Here is a 20775-nt window from a genome sequence, read left to right as displayed (position 1 = left end):
CCTTCGCATGTCCTTTTTTTTCTGCAAGTGTTCCATGCTTATCGTGTGTGATTTCAATCTCTGTGTATCGGTAAAGTATGCAACGTTTGTATATATAAAAACGGAATCCAAAAGCTGATTTTAACAATACAAAAATCTGCTAAATCACGAGCACGAGTCCTGAATCACGAAGATTACGAGTACTTACGGCAGAACTCCATTTATCGGAACACATCGATGATAGTAAATTCCGTATCACTACCATATTCCGAAATGGAAAATTAATTCTTTTAAGCGTTTTTAATAAATACGACCGGCCTTTCATATTTTGTATTACAAAATCCATTGTTATATGTTGCATTCAATATTTGTTCACAACTGTGTAACGAAGCGTTTACTCTAAATTTCATATAATATTTTTTGCTCCCTTTCATTCGTATATTATGCTTCCGCAGTTTGTTCAAATAGCAATTTCAACGAATCGACTTGAATATCCACTAGCGATTCGAATAAATGGAGTTTCACTGCGTGAAAATTTGTCTGGCTCGATACTGGGACTATTTACTTGAAACAGTATTTCTCAAGCCCTATTTCCCATTTTGCACTGTAAAAGCTACTGTTCTCTAACTTTCTTACGATGTTGTCCAAGTCTTTAATATATTCTTAGTGAATTATTATTGAAAAAGTAACGATTATACAAACGGTAAAAATTGTGCGTCGTATATCGTAGGAAAATGAAAGGGATTCCGAAACTGGTTTGTTTTGTTCGTTTCATGATCGTTCGTGATACTAGTTGCAGGAACTACGCTAGATTATCTTAATTATCTTAATGACATTGAAAGTGAGTTGTTGCTTCTTTTTTCCTTTAAATAAACATCTATAAGAAATATAATATAAATGTCTAAAGAAATGAAATCTAATTATATCTTATAGTTTATATACTTAAAGAGAAACTTTGTGTTCATGTACATTTAACATGACTCTAGAAATATACTGTTCAACTAATTAACAATTTACGATTCTTCTTCAGGAACGAAGAAAATCTATTCGATCGAGATTCTTTTGTAACTGAATTCATGAAACTCATTTGAACTGACGATTCTTTCGACCACTTTGAACGGTATACGATCGTGTAACGCAAACATCCTTTACAGCTCGAATAAAACGAATAGCGTAATATTAACTATTTTAAATGTAACATCTTGAGAAATAGTGTTTCAAGTATCGATTGCGCTATGTTAACTTTCGATAAATACACTGCCACTGACGACCAGCAATTATTACAAAATGGTGTTTATGACACTAAGAAACTGGCGAAGTGAATCGAGCATCGGTATCAGTTGGAAACAACGAGATCGACGAAATTCGTGAGAATCAGAAATAGCACAAACAGCTAGAAGAGTGTGGCAAAGCTCGGAGTAGTATCACTGAAATTTATAAGATAACGGACAACTTACAGAACGTTTGTAGAAAATTGAAATCGTCAAGAGGCGCCTGACAATGAATTCTTGACAAAGTTTTGTGTAATCTGGTATTGTTCGACAGTTAGCGATTAAACAGTAATTAGACATTGGCTTACGTTTGAAAAAATTTGCAATTAGACGGTAATATCTCTAATAGCAAAAAATATGGCAGATTTCAAAGAATATTATCATTAATCCTAGTTAATTAGTCGACTGAACTAGTGAAAACAAATCGATGGATCTTCATCGATGATTTCGAAAAATGTAGCGAACGAGAGAGAGAGAGAGAGAGAGAGAGAGAAAGAGAGAGATATGAAGCCTTTTAAGTGATAGTAAATAACGCTAATGAAATTTCTGAAGAATCGCGAATTTGAAGAGTATTTGCGACATGATCCACGCGATGAATTTGCGAACGAGAATCGAGACGATAATGGCGACGGTGATAGATGAATTTGTGATTTTCGACAATGTTCGTTAGGAACCGGAAACAGGAAGAGGCGAAGGACATCTCAGAGGATCTTCGCTGCTTCGACTTCTTTGCTTCTTTGTACGGTAGGTCGGCCTTTGTCAACCAATCTTTATCCATCGATCGATCGAATATTCGAGCGCCGCGAGCCACCTGCAAATAAACGTAGTTGCCTCTTTGACATAAAATTCCTTCTAACTCCAAATCGATTCTCATTGATTACGAAGGAGATAATTATTTTCAAATCTTAATAAATACGCGACATTGATACCGTAATTCGAGACTATCGACATCGATGTGGTACGTCTCCTCGTAAATAATTACCACAAACGTGCCGGTGATTATAAAGAATTTCAACCGCCTGTTCGCGTTACAATAATCTAAGACCATGTTTGCAAAGTAATAGAAATTGAACCATTGGATCGAGTCGGTTGTTGCGGCGTTAAACAGAATTCAGTTCGTGCGTCAAACGCCAGTGATATCTCGAAACGAAAATATACGATGTAGTCCACTTTCATAATCGCCGGCATAAATTACGTACAGCAAAATTCTTCGACTTAACGGAACAATCGTTCAAAAGAATTTAATAGAATCGATAAAGGAGACTAAACGGGTTACCGTTTCTTGTCCATTTCTGATTCGGTGGCGAAGATGTAGCTTCTCTGCGTGGGGTCCGGTGGTTGCAGCTCGAACGCGTGTTTCCTGCCACCGGAAGTGGGCGCGCTGCTATGCACCCTGAACCCATGCAGGCAGGCGACACCGAACGCCTTCTCCGCATTAGCGTCGTCGTAGAAATACAATGCAGCGTCCTTTAGTACGCAATATCGCCTGGACCAACCGGTTGGTGACGACGTTTTTCTGGCGTGTTCTTGCTGCTTGCTCAGGTATCCGAAGCAATCTGGTCTGTGAATGGCGCATGCTGCTATTTCACGCATTCTCAGCGACGATTCCAGCCAGGTGTCAACCTGTAAAAACGTCAGCGGCAATCTATAGGATATACAGGAAAAACGAGGAATTTCCTTCTCTAGCGATTTTCTATTGTCTTCTCAGAGCTTCCATTTCTCTTTTATCACCTCGAGTAACTTCTTACGAAAAAATTTAGTTACTTTTGTGACGCGTTTTCCAAGTTGAACTAATTGCTTCGAACCTTCGGCTTTTCACAATAAATCTCGTACAAACGCAAAGATTATTAAGGTAGATGCACAATAAGGCATATTAGTAGAACTGTACGATTCTTCAGAGCGCTGCCAGACACTCGCAGCGTCTAATCCAACTATTCAAGAAACTCCAGCAGGCTGATAGCCAAACTCGCAGAATTTAAAGGGAATCTCATTTTCTTAAACTTACAAGAACACGGACTTTCATCGTTTCGCAAAGTTTTCGAAGCTTCTTTTATCTAGATAACGATGCAAGAGTATCTCCAAAGATACATACATACAGCATATGCTTTTAATTGTTCAACTTGCATCATTCATCTTTCTTACTGTTGGACCAATGTAACGAAAATTTTCTTTCTAATTTAATTTTCTTTTATTTCCGAATATACGATCGCAAGTGAAAGACCGCGTAGAAGGAAATACATTACGTACGCGTGTCAGTTACCGCACCAATTAAACATTAAATCGCATTCTGATCAAGAAGATCCGGATGTTCGCGAACGGTATTCGTACGTAATGTAAACTTCGTTTACTCTTTGAGCATGACCCGGAAATAGACGTCGAGAGTAACTTGGCAAGCGACTCGTAACATTTACCTGGTCGTTTCTTTCGATCGCTTCCTTGATGACCGTCGTCCATCGAGCGGCAGCCTCCTCGGTGTCCGCCGCGAGCCGAAGCGTCGGTGCGCCCTGTTTTTTGATCGCGAAGCTGTGTAACCTCAGCTCGGGCGTTTGCTCCACGTCGTACTTTATCAGCATCATCGCCCCCACTGGTTGTGAATCCTACGGGAAACGGAATGGTCCACTGGTGAACCATTTTTCCAACAAAACGATCCCGTGCAAAAACACTCGTCGCGTCGATGGCCTCGATTAACCGAAAGGAATGCCGGTTAAATAGGTTTCGAGGGGACGCGAGGCGTGGCTGGATGACATCTCTTTAAACTAACGACGAGCATGCAAAGTTCGGAACCTTTGTGCATAGTTTGGATGACTGAACTTTCTAACTTTGTTTATTTTAGAGCAGCGTTACTTGCTCTGCCAGTTTTCTCCGAATACAAAGTACCCGATCGCGTTAGATATTCTCTATATTTTGTGTAAAATTACACAAGTTGTACTAGGCGAGTAGAACTAATTACGTACGCCAAGCGAGTAGGACCGACGCTGTAAAATACGCTTCGGCATTTCAGAATGTAGAATATGCTGATGTTAATTTTATCTTTACGTATCTTATCGCGTCTAAGTATTTGAAAATATAATTTTATTTTTTTTTTTTTATTTTTTTTCAAAATTACATCCTATAGATTTGCGCGCGCTAATCGACACAGTTTTCCATTCTACGAAGAATGGACATCGAGAAGAGAAGGAGAAGAGGGGATATTCGTACTAACCGCGTCAGTCTTGTAATAATAGAGGCAGTTGTCGCGACGCAGGGCGAACCATCTTCGCACCCACTTGTCCGTGTTGGTCGAGGTCGCGGATTTCCTCCATAGGTATCCGGTGCAGAGCGGCGCCTCGTCGCTTCCTTCCTTGGTACCAGGTCTGGCCACCCGCGGTGCCAGTACGTTGCACGTTCTCGCCACTTCGAGTTCAAGGACGTCGGTGCCAGAATGCGCGAGCCTCACGACTTCCGAATGCGTCGCGTCCATCACGTTCTTCCCGTTCACCGCCATTATAATGTCGCCAACTTCCAGACCAGAGCTCTCGGCGGGCGTGTCGGGCTCGATTGCCGAGACGACCACGGGTTTCGAGCCGTGAATACGGAAACCGAACTCACCTCCGGCTTCCCGCTTCACCACCACCCTTTTGTCGCTTTCTGTAACCATCACCACCACCTTCGTTATTTCGCGTCTCCGGCAGTGTCTTTCTTCTTATTCGAGCCTCATCGAGCGGCAAACGCGAACTCGTTCGCGCGAAATCCCACGATCCAAGATCCGAAATCCGAGATTTCAGGAGCCGCGATCACAGCGGATTTGCCGCGTGATAATGCAGTACGAGCAGGCATTGATATGGATCCTGCGGATGATGGATAGCGGATATCGGTAGGAGCGGAATTGGGCGTATTAGGAGGATAGAATTCCCGGTATTATAGTCGGTTCAGATCTATTTTAGCGAGCAAGGATTCGATAGAGGCGTTGAGCAGATTCGAACGCTTTTGGATAGTTTGTATCCTGTCAGGGGAATGACTGAAAGGAACGCGTGGTAGTAATTGCGAGCTGATAAATCCTATGGAGATTTTACGTTAATCACTGCTGCGAGGGAAATGTGATTCGAAACTTTACAACTCTGGAAAATGAAGCTCTGCGCGAAAAAAAACGTCGGTCTATGTTTTCGACCTATTTTTCCGCGCAGATTCACCTCCTTTCGGCTTTTACCGTCAGTTCAACGGCAGCCGGTATAAGTCTTGCATGGCTATTAATTTAAGTGATTAATGCGTTTCGGAGGCAAATATTTTTCTCATTGATCGACGTTAACGTTATTATACCGTTGAAAGGAGCTATCATCGGTTCGAATACTATCAATCTACTGCCGTTTTCCTATGTAAACAGGTTTAGCAAACAGCAAAACTGACGAATAGTAATGATACTCGAAGTTCAGTTGCCGTTTACTCTTTTACGCTTCGAAACGGTGAACAAACAGCACGTACGAATACAGAGAAAGTCATAGAATTGTACAGAAATTTCCGTTACATATTCCGGCTGCATAGATTACATAGTATTTTATTTTTAGCTTAAATCGACGACACGGTTCGGTGGAATGATTAGTTCCGTATTTATCACCAACTTGCACCACGCGATACACGATACGTTTCTAGTTTGGTATCATCCATCTTATTTATCAAGCATCGTAGCACGCAATATCGATTGCGCGTGATCGATTATGGGCGGAAATCCGAGAGTACAACAGACGGTTTCGAATAAATTATTCTGCAAGTTGTTACTACTGCCAAAATGACGAAGCTGCTCGTCTTTCGCAATAACGGAAAATATAACGTCGTTGTTAATGATAAATCGTGCAATCTGTAGAATTTATTGCGACTCGAGTTACGAGAAGGTAATATTTAGTTGGGTAATATTAGGCTATTTTATGATAAATAACGATTGTTCGGAATTTCGAGTGGCCGTTCGTTTATGGCACGGACAGGTCCATTCCCTTCTTTAGGAAACTCCGAATTACATGTCCTGCCCAAGCTATAAACCTAATGACTCCGAGGTCAGGTAAAAAACCCCTGGAAAGGACCAGCCGGAATGGCACGATGGACAGACGAAACCCAACGGCGAGTAAGGAAAATCAGCAACGTAGGAGGATAGTTCATCAACGGACATCGTACCGTGCGGGTGAAATACTTCACTGCCAACAGGATCTTACTACCGCCGTGTTCATAACATCGCATTTCATATTTATACAAGTGCAAATACAGTGCTGCGTTACTTTAACACTCGAGCTATTAAATCTCCTTCACCTTGAGGGTTAATTCGTTCGAGATACGCGATATCGACCGATCGGTTTGACCTGACCGGCTGCTCTTTAGTCGAGAATTCGCAACAATAATAAATATCCAGGAGACGAGGAAACTCCTCTTTCTAATTCCGCCGTTTTTTCTAGTTGCAGTTTTTATTAACCGGAAGATCGTCGATGATCGTAAAGGAATTACAGAATCGTTTTTGTTCCTCTTAAACATCGTCGTGAATTAGGAAGCACGTGACGAAGAAACCAGGAATCGAGCAGTAGGAAGAAAGAGCATTGTCATCGTCGATAAGCTTCTCTTCTGACTGCCTCGTTCTCGATGTTTTCTTAGACGGATATTTTTATTTGCGATTACGCTTTGCGCGAGATAACCAACGATTTACTTCGTTCGAACTTTCAACTACAATTTCATGGATACTTTGGGAACGCGCAGTCACGCAATAAATCATCCCCCGCGGTGGAAATTTCTACGAGGAGATTTCAGTGAGGATTAAGGGTTGCTCCAATTCCTCAACCTTGTTTCCGTAGCTGTGCGAGTATCGTTTCCTATTCCGTACTGTTACGTATTCATCAAACGGGATAGCTTTCGTACATTATCTCGAATCGTGCGGTACGTATTAACCCTGGAAACCCGAGAACTCTACTTTACGATACTTGCTGTATCAGGCGAATGTAAAATGTACAAATAAAATTTTAACTATACGTACATTAAAGATGCAAACGTATCCGCACATTTGCTTATTTTTAGCTCGGCAAGTCTTTCTGCAGGTCCTTTAATCTTTAAATTATGAGTAAGACAGTAATTATATTCGGATGGTTGAAAAAAGAGAGAAAGAGAGAGAGAGAGAGAGAGAGAGAGAGATAATTTTAGCAAGATTGTGAATATGAATCGTGCTTTTTGAAAAAGAACTTTAATTTTCTGCTAGCACTGCAGCTTCATTAAGTATCCAAGAATTCTTTGATAATTACACACGGCTGATTCTGATGTTGGTCGATTCTTTAAAGTTTGGAATAAGAGTTTGGAATAAGATAATATTAATTTTTAGTGCGGATAGCGGAAAAGACATATTTCTATTTATAGCTACTTCACCAATTGGTTATTTCGCGAACTAGAGCTTTTTCGTTATAAATACATTGATAACGCGTATATCCAGAGCTGAAATAACGTTTCCTTAATTATAAAATTGATGGAACATAAACATTGTATTTTTAAGATTTGAAAGCATCCTTGTTAATTATATATTTCATGAAAATATTCAACGATTATATGTTATTCCTCTCTTAAAATTGAATTTATGGTTCTAACGAACAGGAGTCTCGAAATATCCATGCTCATTTATTATTTGCATTTCGCGATTATTTATCCAAGAAAATATTTCAGGATCTTATATCTATTTAGGTTATCGTTTGCGTTGGATTATGCGTTTATTCAATCGCCCTTCCATTTCGACCGATCCTGCGGCTCATTTCTAGGCATTTCATATAATTGAGAAATCTCATCGGTATATTTGAAATTGCTAATTAGCCGTATTAAATTAATGTCGGTCTCGCTGTCCAATTAATTGTTTCCAATTTCCTGCGAAAAAGTGATGTGAAATTCGAATTTATACGCGTACACGATTCCATTTGTTCGTAAATTTACATGTTGACGTGACCGTTCTGTGAACGCGCATCGATACATTTTCCCTATATCTGCGAGAAATTCTGATTCGCTTTCTGTATAAATGATCTCCGAGTAGCACAACGATATTTTTCGCATTAACATTAATTATAATAGTATATTTTATACGATTTGTATTCTTGCAAAGGAACGCGCGCGGTGAATATTGAACAAATTTTCCTAACAAAAGCACGACGGATACTTTTGTGAAAAAGCAACGAGTGAGCATAGAATCGGAAACGTTTCAATCGTTTTCGTTCTCATAGATAAAAAATTTCCGTAACTCGCGACGTTTATCTTGCAGATTTGAAGAGAGAGAGAGAGAGAGAGAGAGAGTGAGGAGAGTACTATGCGCGTCCCAAAGCAGGCGCATAAATAGAAAGGAATACTGGGTAAAAATAAAATGAAAGCGGGACGGTCTACGTCGTCGTAGCTACATAAATAAATGCATTTTTAGTTCGGTATTTGTTTTGCACTTTTTTTCTCGGTATTAATATTTGCAAAGTTATATCTAAAAATTGTAAAACAAGAAATGACGTAACACGAAGCGAAGTTAAAAATACGTAACTGAAACTCTTTTATATTATATTTCTGAAAGAAAATTCCGTTTCTTTTCCTTTCGTATGAAACGATATTCGCTTATAAATATCGGAAAACACACGCTTAATATGCCTCGTTCGAATAGTCGCATGAACGCCATAGCATCGTAAAGAGTCGTGGTAGAATTCAGTTTGCGAAGCGTTCCATTCAGAGATACGAAATGGATAAATGGTACCGAACGTAGGAGATGTCTATTTAAATCAACAGAAATTTCTTTCATTTCTACGTGAAACGATATATATTCAGTTACAAATATCGAAGGCAGCCATACGAGATATTCTGCTTGAGGGGACGAAATAAAAATTAATTCGCGAGACGTAAAATGTTTAACGGTATCAAATGTTTACGTTCTAAAGGCAAAGTTTCGTCTTTTTCTTGATAAGTTTACCATGCAAGAATCAAATTGTTTCGTAAAGCTCGGAATTTTGAAGAAGTAGAGCGCTTGTATCCACTGTACGATGCTCTTTTTCGTAAAGATACAATGTCAATGTTTTCCGAGGTTTACGTCGCTCGATGTTCGTGCGACGGGGCAAGAGGGAAGTGCACGTGACTCGGTTAATACGACAATGAAAGTTGTTAGCGATACGTAGTACGATAGAAGATATAATCTATTCGAACGTTCGCCACGCCGGGGATACGATGACGCGAGCAATTATTTTTGTAGGACGTTGCACTCGTGGGCGACGCACCGATTCTGTCTTATTTTAATTTCGTCTACCGTTCGATCTCAATTCAGTTCACGATTACGCGAACGCTTAACAAGTAGTGTGCGTGTAAACAGAGACGCGTGCGGCACGCTGTTGCTATACCGTTGTTTTGGAAATGCGAATCAATCCTTTCAAAAGAAGCTCGTTCGCGGCACAATTAAATCAGAGAAGTTGAGACAGAGTGAGAAATAAATTGCAGACGAAATCTCTTCGGGTATAAGTTTTAAAAATATGAATCTTCGCTTAGGAATCGCTACGTTTGAACAGTCATCTTACTAAAAAGGAAGTCGAGTAATATTTCAAAAAATGTTCACAGTTCCTAATCTTTATCTTTCCGCGTTGTAGCAATCGTTGTTGATATTATTTCGCAATAGTTGGATTAGCTTCGCGTACAGCGCATTCGAATTCTCCAATAATTAAACTTGCCCTTAAACTGCAAGAGCTCGTCTTACGCGAAATCGATTATCGAGTACCCATCACGGCTTCGTCCGACAATATCTTCGTCAAATGTTCCATGGATGTAAGTAATTGCTTACAAACACTTACAAAGAGACGCGATCAATTAAATTAGTAGAGCAAAGGGAACTCGATACGCGTTCGTTTTAATTAGCATGTTACTCATTAACATTTGCACATTTCGATTTTCATATTACTTCTAACAACGACACAGGCAATTTTACGAAGGAAACGATATAATTCCACGATAATTTCCACCCATTTTTCGTTTGCGTTTTAATTTTAAAATGCACGATACACGCAGACGCGAATTTCCTCGTAAACAGGAATGTAATGTGGCAATTCCTGGATGCGAAGGTACGCATTGTTACATTTCATCGTGAGCTTCAGAAATTAATATTTCTTGCTCTACTTAATTCTTAAATGCAGTTGCTAAATTCTCCCCTTTGTGCTGCGACGAAACAACAACCAGCGGTGCTTCGTTGTTATTTTTACTTTGATGCAATTAATTAACGTTGAGATTGCGTTTAGCGCTAATTGCATATTTCAAACGACGATTCGTATTGTTGCGATATAATGCTCATAAATGAAATATGATGGGATAGGAATGGCGAAACAGAAGTGATACAAAAATTGTAGTATCGCGTTTAAAAGAGTCAAGGTACCTATGTATATGTGTAGCCGTGTAAATCAAGAGAAAGCGAGAGAGAAAGATAACGCAACAAAAGGTAAACGATCGAAACGTGTCGAAGCATGGTCGAAAATGTCGAAATCCAGGTCGAAGTAAAACAGGTCGAGACGAGATTATCAAGAAACGCATCATGCCATAAAAATAATCAAGTCCTTGCGTCATCAGGCGTCGAACGTAATCGATAGTGCTCGAGCTTATAGCCTTTTTGTCTCATCATCGTTGCACCGTCGATGAGAGACGGTGAGACGCAGGGCTTCCTTTTATTTCTGCGATAAAGATGGCACACGCAACTCCCGCCCAACCCCTTTCGCAGCTGGTGTGTCAGAAATAGCGAAGATCGCTTTGTCGTCTTTTTCCTGATGGCGGAAATTCTCGCACGTGCGACATGCACAAGCATTCCAAGGTTGTTGCGTCTCACAGGGGGGAGAGCCGACGTTGTTATGGATTTTAATAGGGAGCGTGAACGACACGCTCAGGGGTGGGTAAATATCTCGCTTGTCTCGCTTTCGCTCACTTCGACTAAACTGAAAATACGAATTCGTAGGATGCCATTTACTAGGGGCGCTATTGTATTCAAAAGGTACGAATTGGAAATTGATCGTGAGTTTGTTGGTGGATTGCCGAAGCGATTCAATGGAACCACGGTGGCTTCGAGGCAGCGCGAAATTCATTTCTTTTATGATAGGTTGTCGCCAGCAGACGCAATATTACCGTATTACAGTTACAGTCACAGACGATATTCGCCAAGTATTATATATGACGTGGCGTGAAAAGATTTAGGCTTGCTTTCGAAACCTCAAATTACAGCTATTTTGATTAATTTCTTCTCTATAAATATACATCTGTATGTATAGTTGACAAATTTGTTAACTGACGCTGCTAGCGAAAATGACGTACAAACGATGTTGTTTTAAGCAGAAGCGAATTTAGGTAGAGAAAACGAAGACAAACTAATCAAAAAGTCCATCTATTTCTAGCATAGAAAATGCCTGCGTAAAGAATCCAAAAAAGTCGAGTTTTTTTAAAGGGCAAAGCCATTCTACGAGCGCGTCTTTAGTTTCATGACCCTGATCGCGATAAAGGCACGATTGACAGTGGCACGTATTGTTCGATTAATGACAACCAAACCATGCCGTGCCATCGACTTGGCACACTTCCGATTTTATTGTCCCGACGACGATCACGTTTCTCTATAAATTTCTGAATATCGGAATTGGCATTGTTCCGGTACCTAGTAGTTGCTACTTTGTGCAAAGGAAACAAAATCCTTTGAATAAAATTTACGATATCTTGTTTCCTAATTATCGTTATTCGCCGCATGGTGTTACTATATTTTCGATGTTTCATCAGCTCTTACGTTATACCGAATTCTTTAAAATTTTCTTCGTAGTGTCGTTTCTAATGTCATTTCGTGAAACTAAAAGACACCCATTATCGATGGAAATCTCCTTTCAGAGTAAGAAGGCAAAGACTCTGTACAACCCTCGTTCGAAACACATCGCTGCGATGTACTTGAGGAAATTAGCTGCTACTATCAATAGTTAATTATGCGGGTCGTGTTTTCATAAGATCGTACACAGTAAACTAATTACAGGTAAGCCGTAATCACCTTTGGCGTGGAAATTTAATTTTATTGTCATTAGATTAGTACACGCCACGGACGAATTTGGACGAAACAAGCAGACTAATGACCACCTTGTTCGATGTCGTAGCCGCTTCGATAAATCGGTTACAAGACGAAAATCGTATCTTGATTTTCAAAGTGGATATTTTCGAGCCATTGCCTCAGGGTCAGGCAGAAAATAATTATCGGTGATGACCGTGACTTCTTTTGACCAAAGATTCGAGGATCGAATTTTACGAAAATGATGGCGAAAGAAATAGAAATTTTTATTGGTCGAAAAGAATATTGGTTTTCATATTTTTTTTACATTCTCCTTACAAACGAATCGTATTCGATCAATTATTTAATCGAATTATTTGATCGTTATAAAAACAAATAATTTTGTAAGTTCGAACAAACGACTAAAGAATATTGCGGAAGAGTATGAAATGATCGCTTAAATTTCCTGGAGGAGAAGCGTAGTGAAACGAGTTCTGTGGAAAAATGTTCATTCGATGATTTTAATCAGGCGGAATAATCGTATTTACGTATTAACAACTCGATAAAACAGCGATTAATGGTTGTTGCATAATCGCTGTTCACGTTTTCATTACACGTGTTATCGAAAACCTCTGTGCCACTGTGTGAGTTAGCTATGTTAACTAGCGCATTGAAATAACATTAAAATAAAAAGCTCTAACGAACAAAGAAGAAAATAATGTTCAAAGATCGTTGAAAAATAATTTCAGTTTTATATCAATCTCGTTCGACGGAATATTGAAAATGATCTCCATTTCTAATCTCGGATTATACGATAAAGAACAATGCCACATTTAAATTCGGATACGATTAGTTTAGTTCTTTTCTTACAGTGAAAGAATTTGTTAGAAAACTTTGGAAAACAATTTCGAAAGAAGGAAACCCGGTTTTAAAGAAAATTTATGGTTCTCCGTAAAAGTCTTTGCAAAAATAGCTTCACCAGGGAATTTCGAAGCCGAACCAGTAGCATTATACGTACAAGTTTCGAAGCCAAAGAGTAGAAAAGTGAATCGCTTTCGGATACGTTTCATAACATAAACTTTGACGCCGCGGAGGATTTCCTTCTGACCTGGCAAACATTCGGGAGGGTACCAATTTAATTATTCACTTAGGAAACTTCTCCGGTTTTTGATTCACCCTGTCTCGGTCCGTGAAAGCGAGCCGTTCAATATTTACAAGCACATATCACGCACAATGCAGAATCGATCACCGATGAAGAAATTAATGAAATTTCACTTTGCAAACTACGATAGCCAATTCGCCGTTCTTTCTAGAGTTAAAAGCTTTTTTGTATTTTTTTTTATTTGTATGAGATCGAATCTTTGTTTACGATACTTACGAGCATCGATCTCGAATTTCTCTATTGCGATGAAATAGAATATGATTTTTGAAAAAATGTTGTGCACGAGTAAATTATTGTGTGTAAAATGGAAAAATATTTACCTTTTGTAATGTCCCTTTTTTCAATGTATCTTTTTTTTCTTCTTTTTTTTAGTGGATGGACGAAGAGGAACAAAAATTTGCACGTTATTTGGAACTTGTTAAACTGTAAATGTTTCTTCCCGTTTAATTAAAACCACTGGCAACGTTATCTGTTATTCCATTCAACCGGTTCAATTTTTCGCTGAATAAATATTAAATATTGGAAAATGTCATGTAACTGGGAATACAATGGGGAAAGGGCGAACAGAGATCGAATTCCTCTAGATACAGGCAAGTGGGACGAAATAATTCACGGAAGAATTGATAACTTTCTGTATCGGAAGAAGCATGATTTTTGTGCAAGATTTTGTCTCTTAAAAAGCGTCGAATATAATAATTAATTTACCATGGACGTCCGCGCCGAGCCTCGTAAGGGCTTGACCCTCCGTACACCAAACTCTGAGCATGCACTTCAGCAGCTCCTCCAAGGCCCTCTTCAAGGACGCGTCCTCTCCAAGCTCCGAACATTCGGAGGCCGCGCAATCGCACACCATCTCGCGTGTTGATGCGTGTCCGGCCACGTGACGCGTTCCAAGTGCTACGCGACTTTCTCGTAGCCTACTCGAACTTCCGGCGTATTCTTCGGCGAACAACGTATCCACCGGGTTGTCCGGCGATCGGAAAATCACCGCGCTATCGTCTATTCGCCTCCTCGTTCCCTATCACTCTCGAATGCTTTAACGATGCGGTTTCGATCATGGATTATGACACGACGAAGAAGCGGAGGATTTCCGGTGTACGGTGTACACCGTCTTTTCCACGCGCTCGCCGTCCTTTCTTTTTCTACCGTAAAATGCCGCGTTAAGTCCACGCCTCGATTTGTCCACGAACGAGATACGAAAGCAGGATGCACACGCGTCGCGGAACGCGTCAGACGCAAAGGAAAGCTCTGTTCTTCCGAAGAGGATGCCTTCGGCCAGCTCGTGGAATGCGACTCGCCGCCCTGACCCACTGACTGCCAGCCAAAAGCTTCTTCCACGCCACCCTCCCTGCCTTCCTCTCTCTCTCTTTCTTCCTCTCTCCTTCACGCCTCACTCCACTTCAGTTTAACTTCGGCGGGAATATTCAGACGGCCGCGAATCAAGCTTCCACGTATAGAATCAACTCCTCCCTCTCCCTCTTTCTTTCTCTTCCTCTCTGAGCGCTCGAAATTGTATCTCGATGATACCCGATCGATGCTTCCGGTGTGTTCTAGCGAAACGAGGACCGGGGAAGGGGATCTCGATGCGGTTTTCGATTGTTGTCTCGAAATGGAACTATAGAAGAACGGAGCAGCGAGATGGACGAGAGGAGTCGTTCTTTCGACCGACTGGAGGAAACGTGCAGCAACCACACTTGGATGTTTTCGGAATATCTGGAATAACGCTATTTTACTAGGACAACATTATTTTTCAAGTTCGTTCGAGGACTAATTTTGCTTTCAGACAGACGAGACATTCGCGTTTTTCTTGGTATCGATTTTCTTGGGTGGATACGTTTCGTAGCGATTCGTGATATTGTCTTTGATAATAACCTACTACGTAATGTGACAGAGTTTCTTCCGTGGAACTCCTTTACTGGTATTTCCTTCGCGAGAATCATCTAAGAGAATATTTAACAACGTCCTATTATGGAAGCGGAGAGTATAACGTCTGGAATATTTGCCATTACTGGCACTTGTAGTACATACCGGCGTGTATACACAATTACTTATGAAAATCGCTTACAAGAGCACTCTAAAAAGTTCAGAACGAAACAAGCCTAAGGTATGCTTAAATAAAATAATTTTTCGATCTTGTATCGTGTAATCCGACAAAGAAACGAATCTGCAATTATCCGAAAGTCGTTAATTATTCCAAATATTTGCAAAGTAAACAACGATGCTGACCTACGAATAAACGCATTACTAACTTCAAACATGGATATACGTACTGTCAACAATCTGCTGTTTTCATTCATACTCTTGCCAACTAATATATCCTGTATAGTTATATTTCCACATAATTGGCTTTGGAATATCGCGACAAAGACGCAGTTTAACATGTTCGCTCTACGCCTATACGACTTTTCTTATGAAACCACTTACGAAGAGAAAGGGACGATGAGAAATAAAGCACCGACACTCTGTATATCAAAATTTACAGCTTGAAATCCTAGTTAACCGGGCAATCGTAACACTGAACAATATTTATCCGTTCTCGAAATACGCGAATCCCTAAATATAGTACAGCCTGATACGATTTATCCGCAACTCTATAATCGTAAATTATCGAATGAAATTCATTTTCCACTAAGTTTGATAGAGGTCGTTATAATATTCTGACAATGGCTAGAACCAGGAAAGCGGTTGTATTCGAGGATTCGCCTATTCTAATCAAGTAACGACCTATTCGTCACATGTGCCTAGCTGACGCACAAGCATCGTGGAAGCGTCGTAGCAGCCGACGACGCTCGGCGTCCTTCTCTCAAGCTACGCCGTTTCGATTATATTTAGCCAGAGTATTACGCGGTGCTTATTTAAAGAAACGGGAAGAACGATTCCCTCTTTTTTCTCCTCTTTCTTCTCTCTCGCTCTCTCTTGGCCGTCTCTTTTCCGCCCTCCATTTTCAGCACATTTTCCACTCTTCCACATCCACGAAAGCCATCTGCTACCGTTCACTTTCTCTCTTCCACCCACGTCCCGGCGTTCGATATGGCAACGATTTCTTTGTCTGATCTCCTTCTGTACCAGGGCATTCTTCAGCGATGCGTTGCCTCATAGCGAAGTAAATTTTAGTTACAGTAATCTCTCCCTCTTTTGCTCGCACTCTATCTCTGTCGTCAATGGAATTTCTACATTTCGACGTATACATTTTGTACGCTTTGGATAGATCTAAGCGACGTCTACTTTGCCGTGTTAATTCAAATAGGCCTATTTGATTCTACGTCAGAAGATGTTTCCGAGAAAAATGGCTTTTAGAATTTAACATCCAGGCATCGACTTTGCGTACGTCCGAAATATACACCGTTACATCCTCCAGTCTCGATGGAAATACGGCTTTCTTATTTAATGGACAAATTATTTCTCTGCTACCCGGCTGCAATGACTCGATTTTAAGCGAAATTTTCCGAATACACCCTTTCGACTTAAGAGTACTTACTAGTTTCATACGAGTTTACTGCCAATCTAATTTTTATTGTAATTCCGGATCGATGGATCTAATGGGACAATTTTATTTATGAAATTTTCAGTACCGATCTTTTTAGAAATTGTAAAATGCTAAAATTTCAATTATTTCGAGGTTACACGAAGGTTGCTTAGGTTTCCATTTTCACCATCTGTTTCCCATCAGATGTTCGATCCCATTTCCATTAACTTGCGTAAAAATTTTAATTTCAACTGCCTGCATGCTTGGTCTGTGTCAAGTGTCGAAATTTAAATATAACGTTCGAAGATGTAATTTAAATTGCTTTCCAACAGAAATAATACACTCGAATACAAATTTGCCGTGTTATGTCAAGAGGGTGCATCTGCAACTTTTGCTTAAACCGAGACATTGCTGCCAGGTAAGACGAAAATAGTTTATCTATAGGTATATTAAGTAAGAAGGCTGTGTCTGCATTGAAACTGATGATTATCATTGACATCGAACGTGCGTATGTGAAATCGATGCCTGCTCGTTAAATACTAAATCCAAAGGTCATTTTTCTCAAAACCAACCTTTCCACGCCAGTGTCGGTTACTTGCTCCAAACTAGAAAAATAGGAATACTTGAAATTTCAATTGCATTCCTTCCAATCGCAAAAGTTACCTTATATCCGTACCTGACGCTTCTATATTAATTCCCCCTTCGAACATCCCACTTTACCTTCGTCTCTCTTCATATTTCGCATACTTACACATAGTTTATCTTATGAATTTCGAAAGTATGCCGCAATTGTTTTTGCCGTGCGTTACATACTTAATTCTTTATAGGTCTGTCACGTTGTCTGAATTCCGTGTATCATACTAAAATAGTCGAAGAAAACTATTCCGTACGAAAGAATGTTTCTTTATGGATAAAAGAGATAATTTACTTGTAACGCTTTAAATATATATTACACGCATTGTGTCATAGAACAATGCAAACACGAGCACAAAGTTCATCGTAAATCTACCTCCGGTATATTCGTGTACCCATGCATCGTCTCTAGTCTCCTATTACGTGAAAAATTTCGATTTATTCGTGTGACGTATCGTGTATAATTTCTCTTTTCTGTCATAACTATCTCGAGGAGCGTGTCTACACTCGGCATATAACGTATGTATAACATGTAACATCTTTGGAGCATGGTAAATGATCCTCGGAATCTCCACGGCCGAGGGCATAAATTTAGTGACAGCGTTAAGGTGTTGTGCATTGTAAGATGAATTTAGCAAATATTTACGCGAACATAACGTTAGATCTATCATAGGTGTCGCGGGGAATTTTGAACTCACCGACAATTATTTGCTCATTTCGTTAGAAACTTCGTGTCTCTTTATCGATATTCCATACAAACCATAGATTACCAATGATGAGCGGTGGTAAATATTTTCCTATCAAAATGTAACAGCCATCGTTTAAACCGTCGTTGAGGCACAAGCACAATTCCGAGTAAAGAGCAATCGGTTTTGTGTAAACTACTCTCGAGACCAATTGCGATCGTCACCGTTAAATATAGTGCGCTAAGTGGAATTTATTTAAAACGGTGATTCTTATTTTGGTGTAATCGACATATCGCTGAACCAGCATCAGATTTATTTTAAAAACGAAGCCTTTAGCACTTTTAACGCTTGTCAGGATTAAAATTGATTATGGAAAGGTTGCTCGTCGTTCGTAAGTGGTTTCGACAGGTAATTATAAATGGCTGTCAAAACTAATCTCCTTATTATTATCTTTCTGATAATTTATTTCCCCTCTGTATTGTATTTCTACCGTTAAAATATTTGGATCGCAGGTAAAATAACAGGACCTAAAGTTCGATATTTACCTTTATAATCTATGTATATTTATGTATATCGTTGAAATTACACCGCAGATCTCTATAAACAAGCAGCAACGAGCAAGCTGCGTTATAAATCGATCGATTTTAGCCTTGATTAAAACCTTCATTTTAAATATTCCTGTATATTTAGAAGAATAACCTTTATGTTGAAATTTATCCACATAGTCTGAGGAGTCAGATTCCGTGCAAGTCGAGGACATTCTATTCAGCAGATTGATTATTCGATATTAATAAATACAGGAAATTTATAGACACGAAGAACCACATGATGTAACTTAACTTCATTGTGAGCGAGTAAACATTTGCCAATAATTCCCATGCATTTGCTACTATGTGCTGCAAAGTACGAAACTAGAAGCAGGCAATTTCTTCCCGACACTTAATAAAAAAAGTTTGGCTATTCCGTTGAAGGCGAAATAATAAGAAAACGCAGTCCAACAACTCACCGAAACACTTGGTCTGTATCCTTTTATACATTTCCCCGCTTATCTTTCGGTGTACTATCCTCTGCGTCGTCGCCTGGTACTTTTTCTTAAAGTTTCTTTCGCTCTCCGTCGATTCCTGAGAGCCCCTTCTCTCTTTGGCCACACTTTCCGTAACTTCGTCGTCGCCGTCTCTGCTGTCTGGCCTTTTCCACACGTGACTCTCCTCGAGATCGCCGATGTAAATCCATTCGCTGCTCGTGTACGGTTCCACGTACGTGTCTTCGTCCTCCCGACCTGATATTAGACGCAAGAACAACAACTTTTAGAGAGAAAACTGCAGACACGATAAATTTCGAACGAGAACATCGTCCTTTTTTTTTACCAGAGATGATACTTTCCTCTGTGGATATGGAATAGAATTACTCTTTTTGGCAAATATTCGAGGGACGAAGGGGAAAAAGGACGATAAGATTGTCGTAAAACAACTTTTTCCAGGAGATCTAACTTGAATATTTCAAGTGCAACGATAAAGAAATTATGAATTCAATTATGTTGTTCATAACACGAAGCTTATACTTTTATTAAGCGTCGGGGAATCTAATTTTTCTTCTCGTTATCTTTAATATCGTATTTAGAATAGCCTGACACTTTCTATAATCGTATGAAATTTAACAATCGCGCAGCTACGTGCAATTATCCTTCGTAATTTTTAATTTAATTTTGTTAATCTCCTGTTTTTTAATTCTACCTTATAAAAGGTATTATATTCCATTATTACGTAATGGTGAAATTAGGCGAACGAAACAGACCTATTAAGAAAATTAACGCTTTATTCCTTCGGATCTTAGTGAAATTTATTGGATCTTAACAAACAGCGGAACAACTAATCACCTTCGAGGAAGATATATGGTACGAGAGAATCGGGGCGAACTTTTTTAATTAATGAGCGCTGTGTTCACTAAATTTTTGTTTTAAATCGCGTTTCATTACGTAACTTTTTACAAGCGCGTTACCTGCCTGCTTTTATTATGCTCGTTTCGCAAATACTCGCTACGTCCATTTACCCGTATAACGCGCTTCCCAGTAGATGTGGAAGCAGTTAATAGAGTTCTCGCACCGGAACTTTTTCACACCCTTTTTTACGACACCGTCAAGGGAATATCTTAATAAAACATACATAAATACGTAATGATCAGAGCCAACGTCGCAGTTCTTGCCGATTGTTACGATCTAAATATGGATGTTTATGTATTTATGGGAAATTTAGTTGTACGAAAATGTAAACTACACGTTACGACATTTGATTTTACAACTTAAAAACCTTCTTCGTCTTGTTTAACTCAAGGGTATTTTTACAGATAGAGATAATCGAAATGTAACAACCAACACGTCGTTGCTACAAGTAACAGAGCACAAGTCGTAAAATCTTTCTCGAAGGTGCTAAGTTTTGAAATCGTTGCCTCGCCTTCGACTTATTTCCCATTACTCTCATAGCACGATATATTGGCAAAACCCTAAACTTCATACAATCCTAGATCCAGGCTATCTTTTCTTAGAATCTACCCCTTTATCTCCTACACCACCGATGCTTTACAAT

At 39.6% G+C, this 20775-nt stretch overlaps 2 protein-coding genes across 3 annotated transcripts in view; one reads left to right on the top strand and one right to left on the bottom strand.

The window, feature by feature from the left end:
• Nucleotides 1–1323: 1323 nt before the first annotated feature.
• The window catches only part of LOC126922794 (uncharacterized), a 54235-nt gene continuing 34783 nt past the window's right edge, over nt 1324–20775 (bottom strand). For both annotated transcript variants that reach the window (XM_050735661.1, XM_050735662.1), the window contains 5 exons: nt 19200–19472; nt 4453–4877; nt 3662–3847; nt 2527–2873; nt 1324–2061 (listed from right to left, as the gene is read on the bottom strand). In XM_050735661.1, the coding sequence (XP_050591618.1) occupies nt 2010–2061; nt 2527–2873; nt 3662–3847; nt 4453–4877; nt 19200–19472 (1283 nt within the window). In that variant the 3' untranslated portion in view covers nt 1324–2009. The remainder of the gene's footprint in view (nt 2062–2526; nt 2874–3661; nt 3848–4452; nt 4878–19199; nt 19473–20775) is intronic.
• Nucleotides 9883–20775, top strand: part of LOC126922820 (potassium voltage-gated channel protein Shaw-like) — a 60323-nt gene continuing 49430 nt past the window's right edge. The window contains exon 1 of the mRNA XM_050735748.1: nt 9883–10016. The gene's annotated coding sequence lies outside the window, so the exon portion shown is untranslated. The remainder of the gene's footprint in view (nt 10017–20775) is intronic.

This window comes from Bombus affinis, chromosome 12 (genome assembly GCF_024516045.1).
Source record: "Bombus affinis isolate iyBomAffi1 chromosome 12, iyBomAffi1.2, whole genome shotgun sequence".
Lineage (NCBI taxonomy): Eukaryota > Metazoa > Arthropoda > Insecta > Hymenoptera > Apidae > Bombus > Bombus affinis.
The sequence above is the reverse complement of the archived record's forward strand: the minus strand, read 5'-3'. Positions and strand labels throughout refer to the sequence as shown.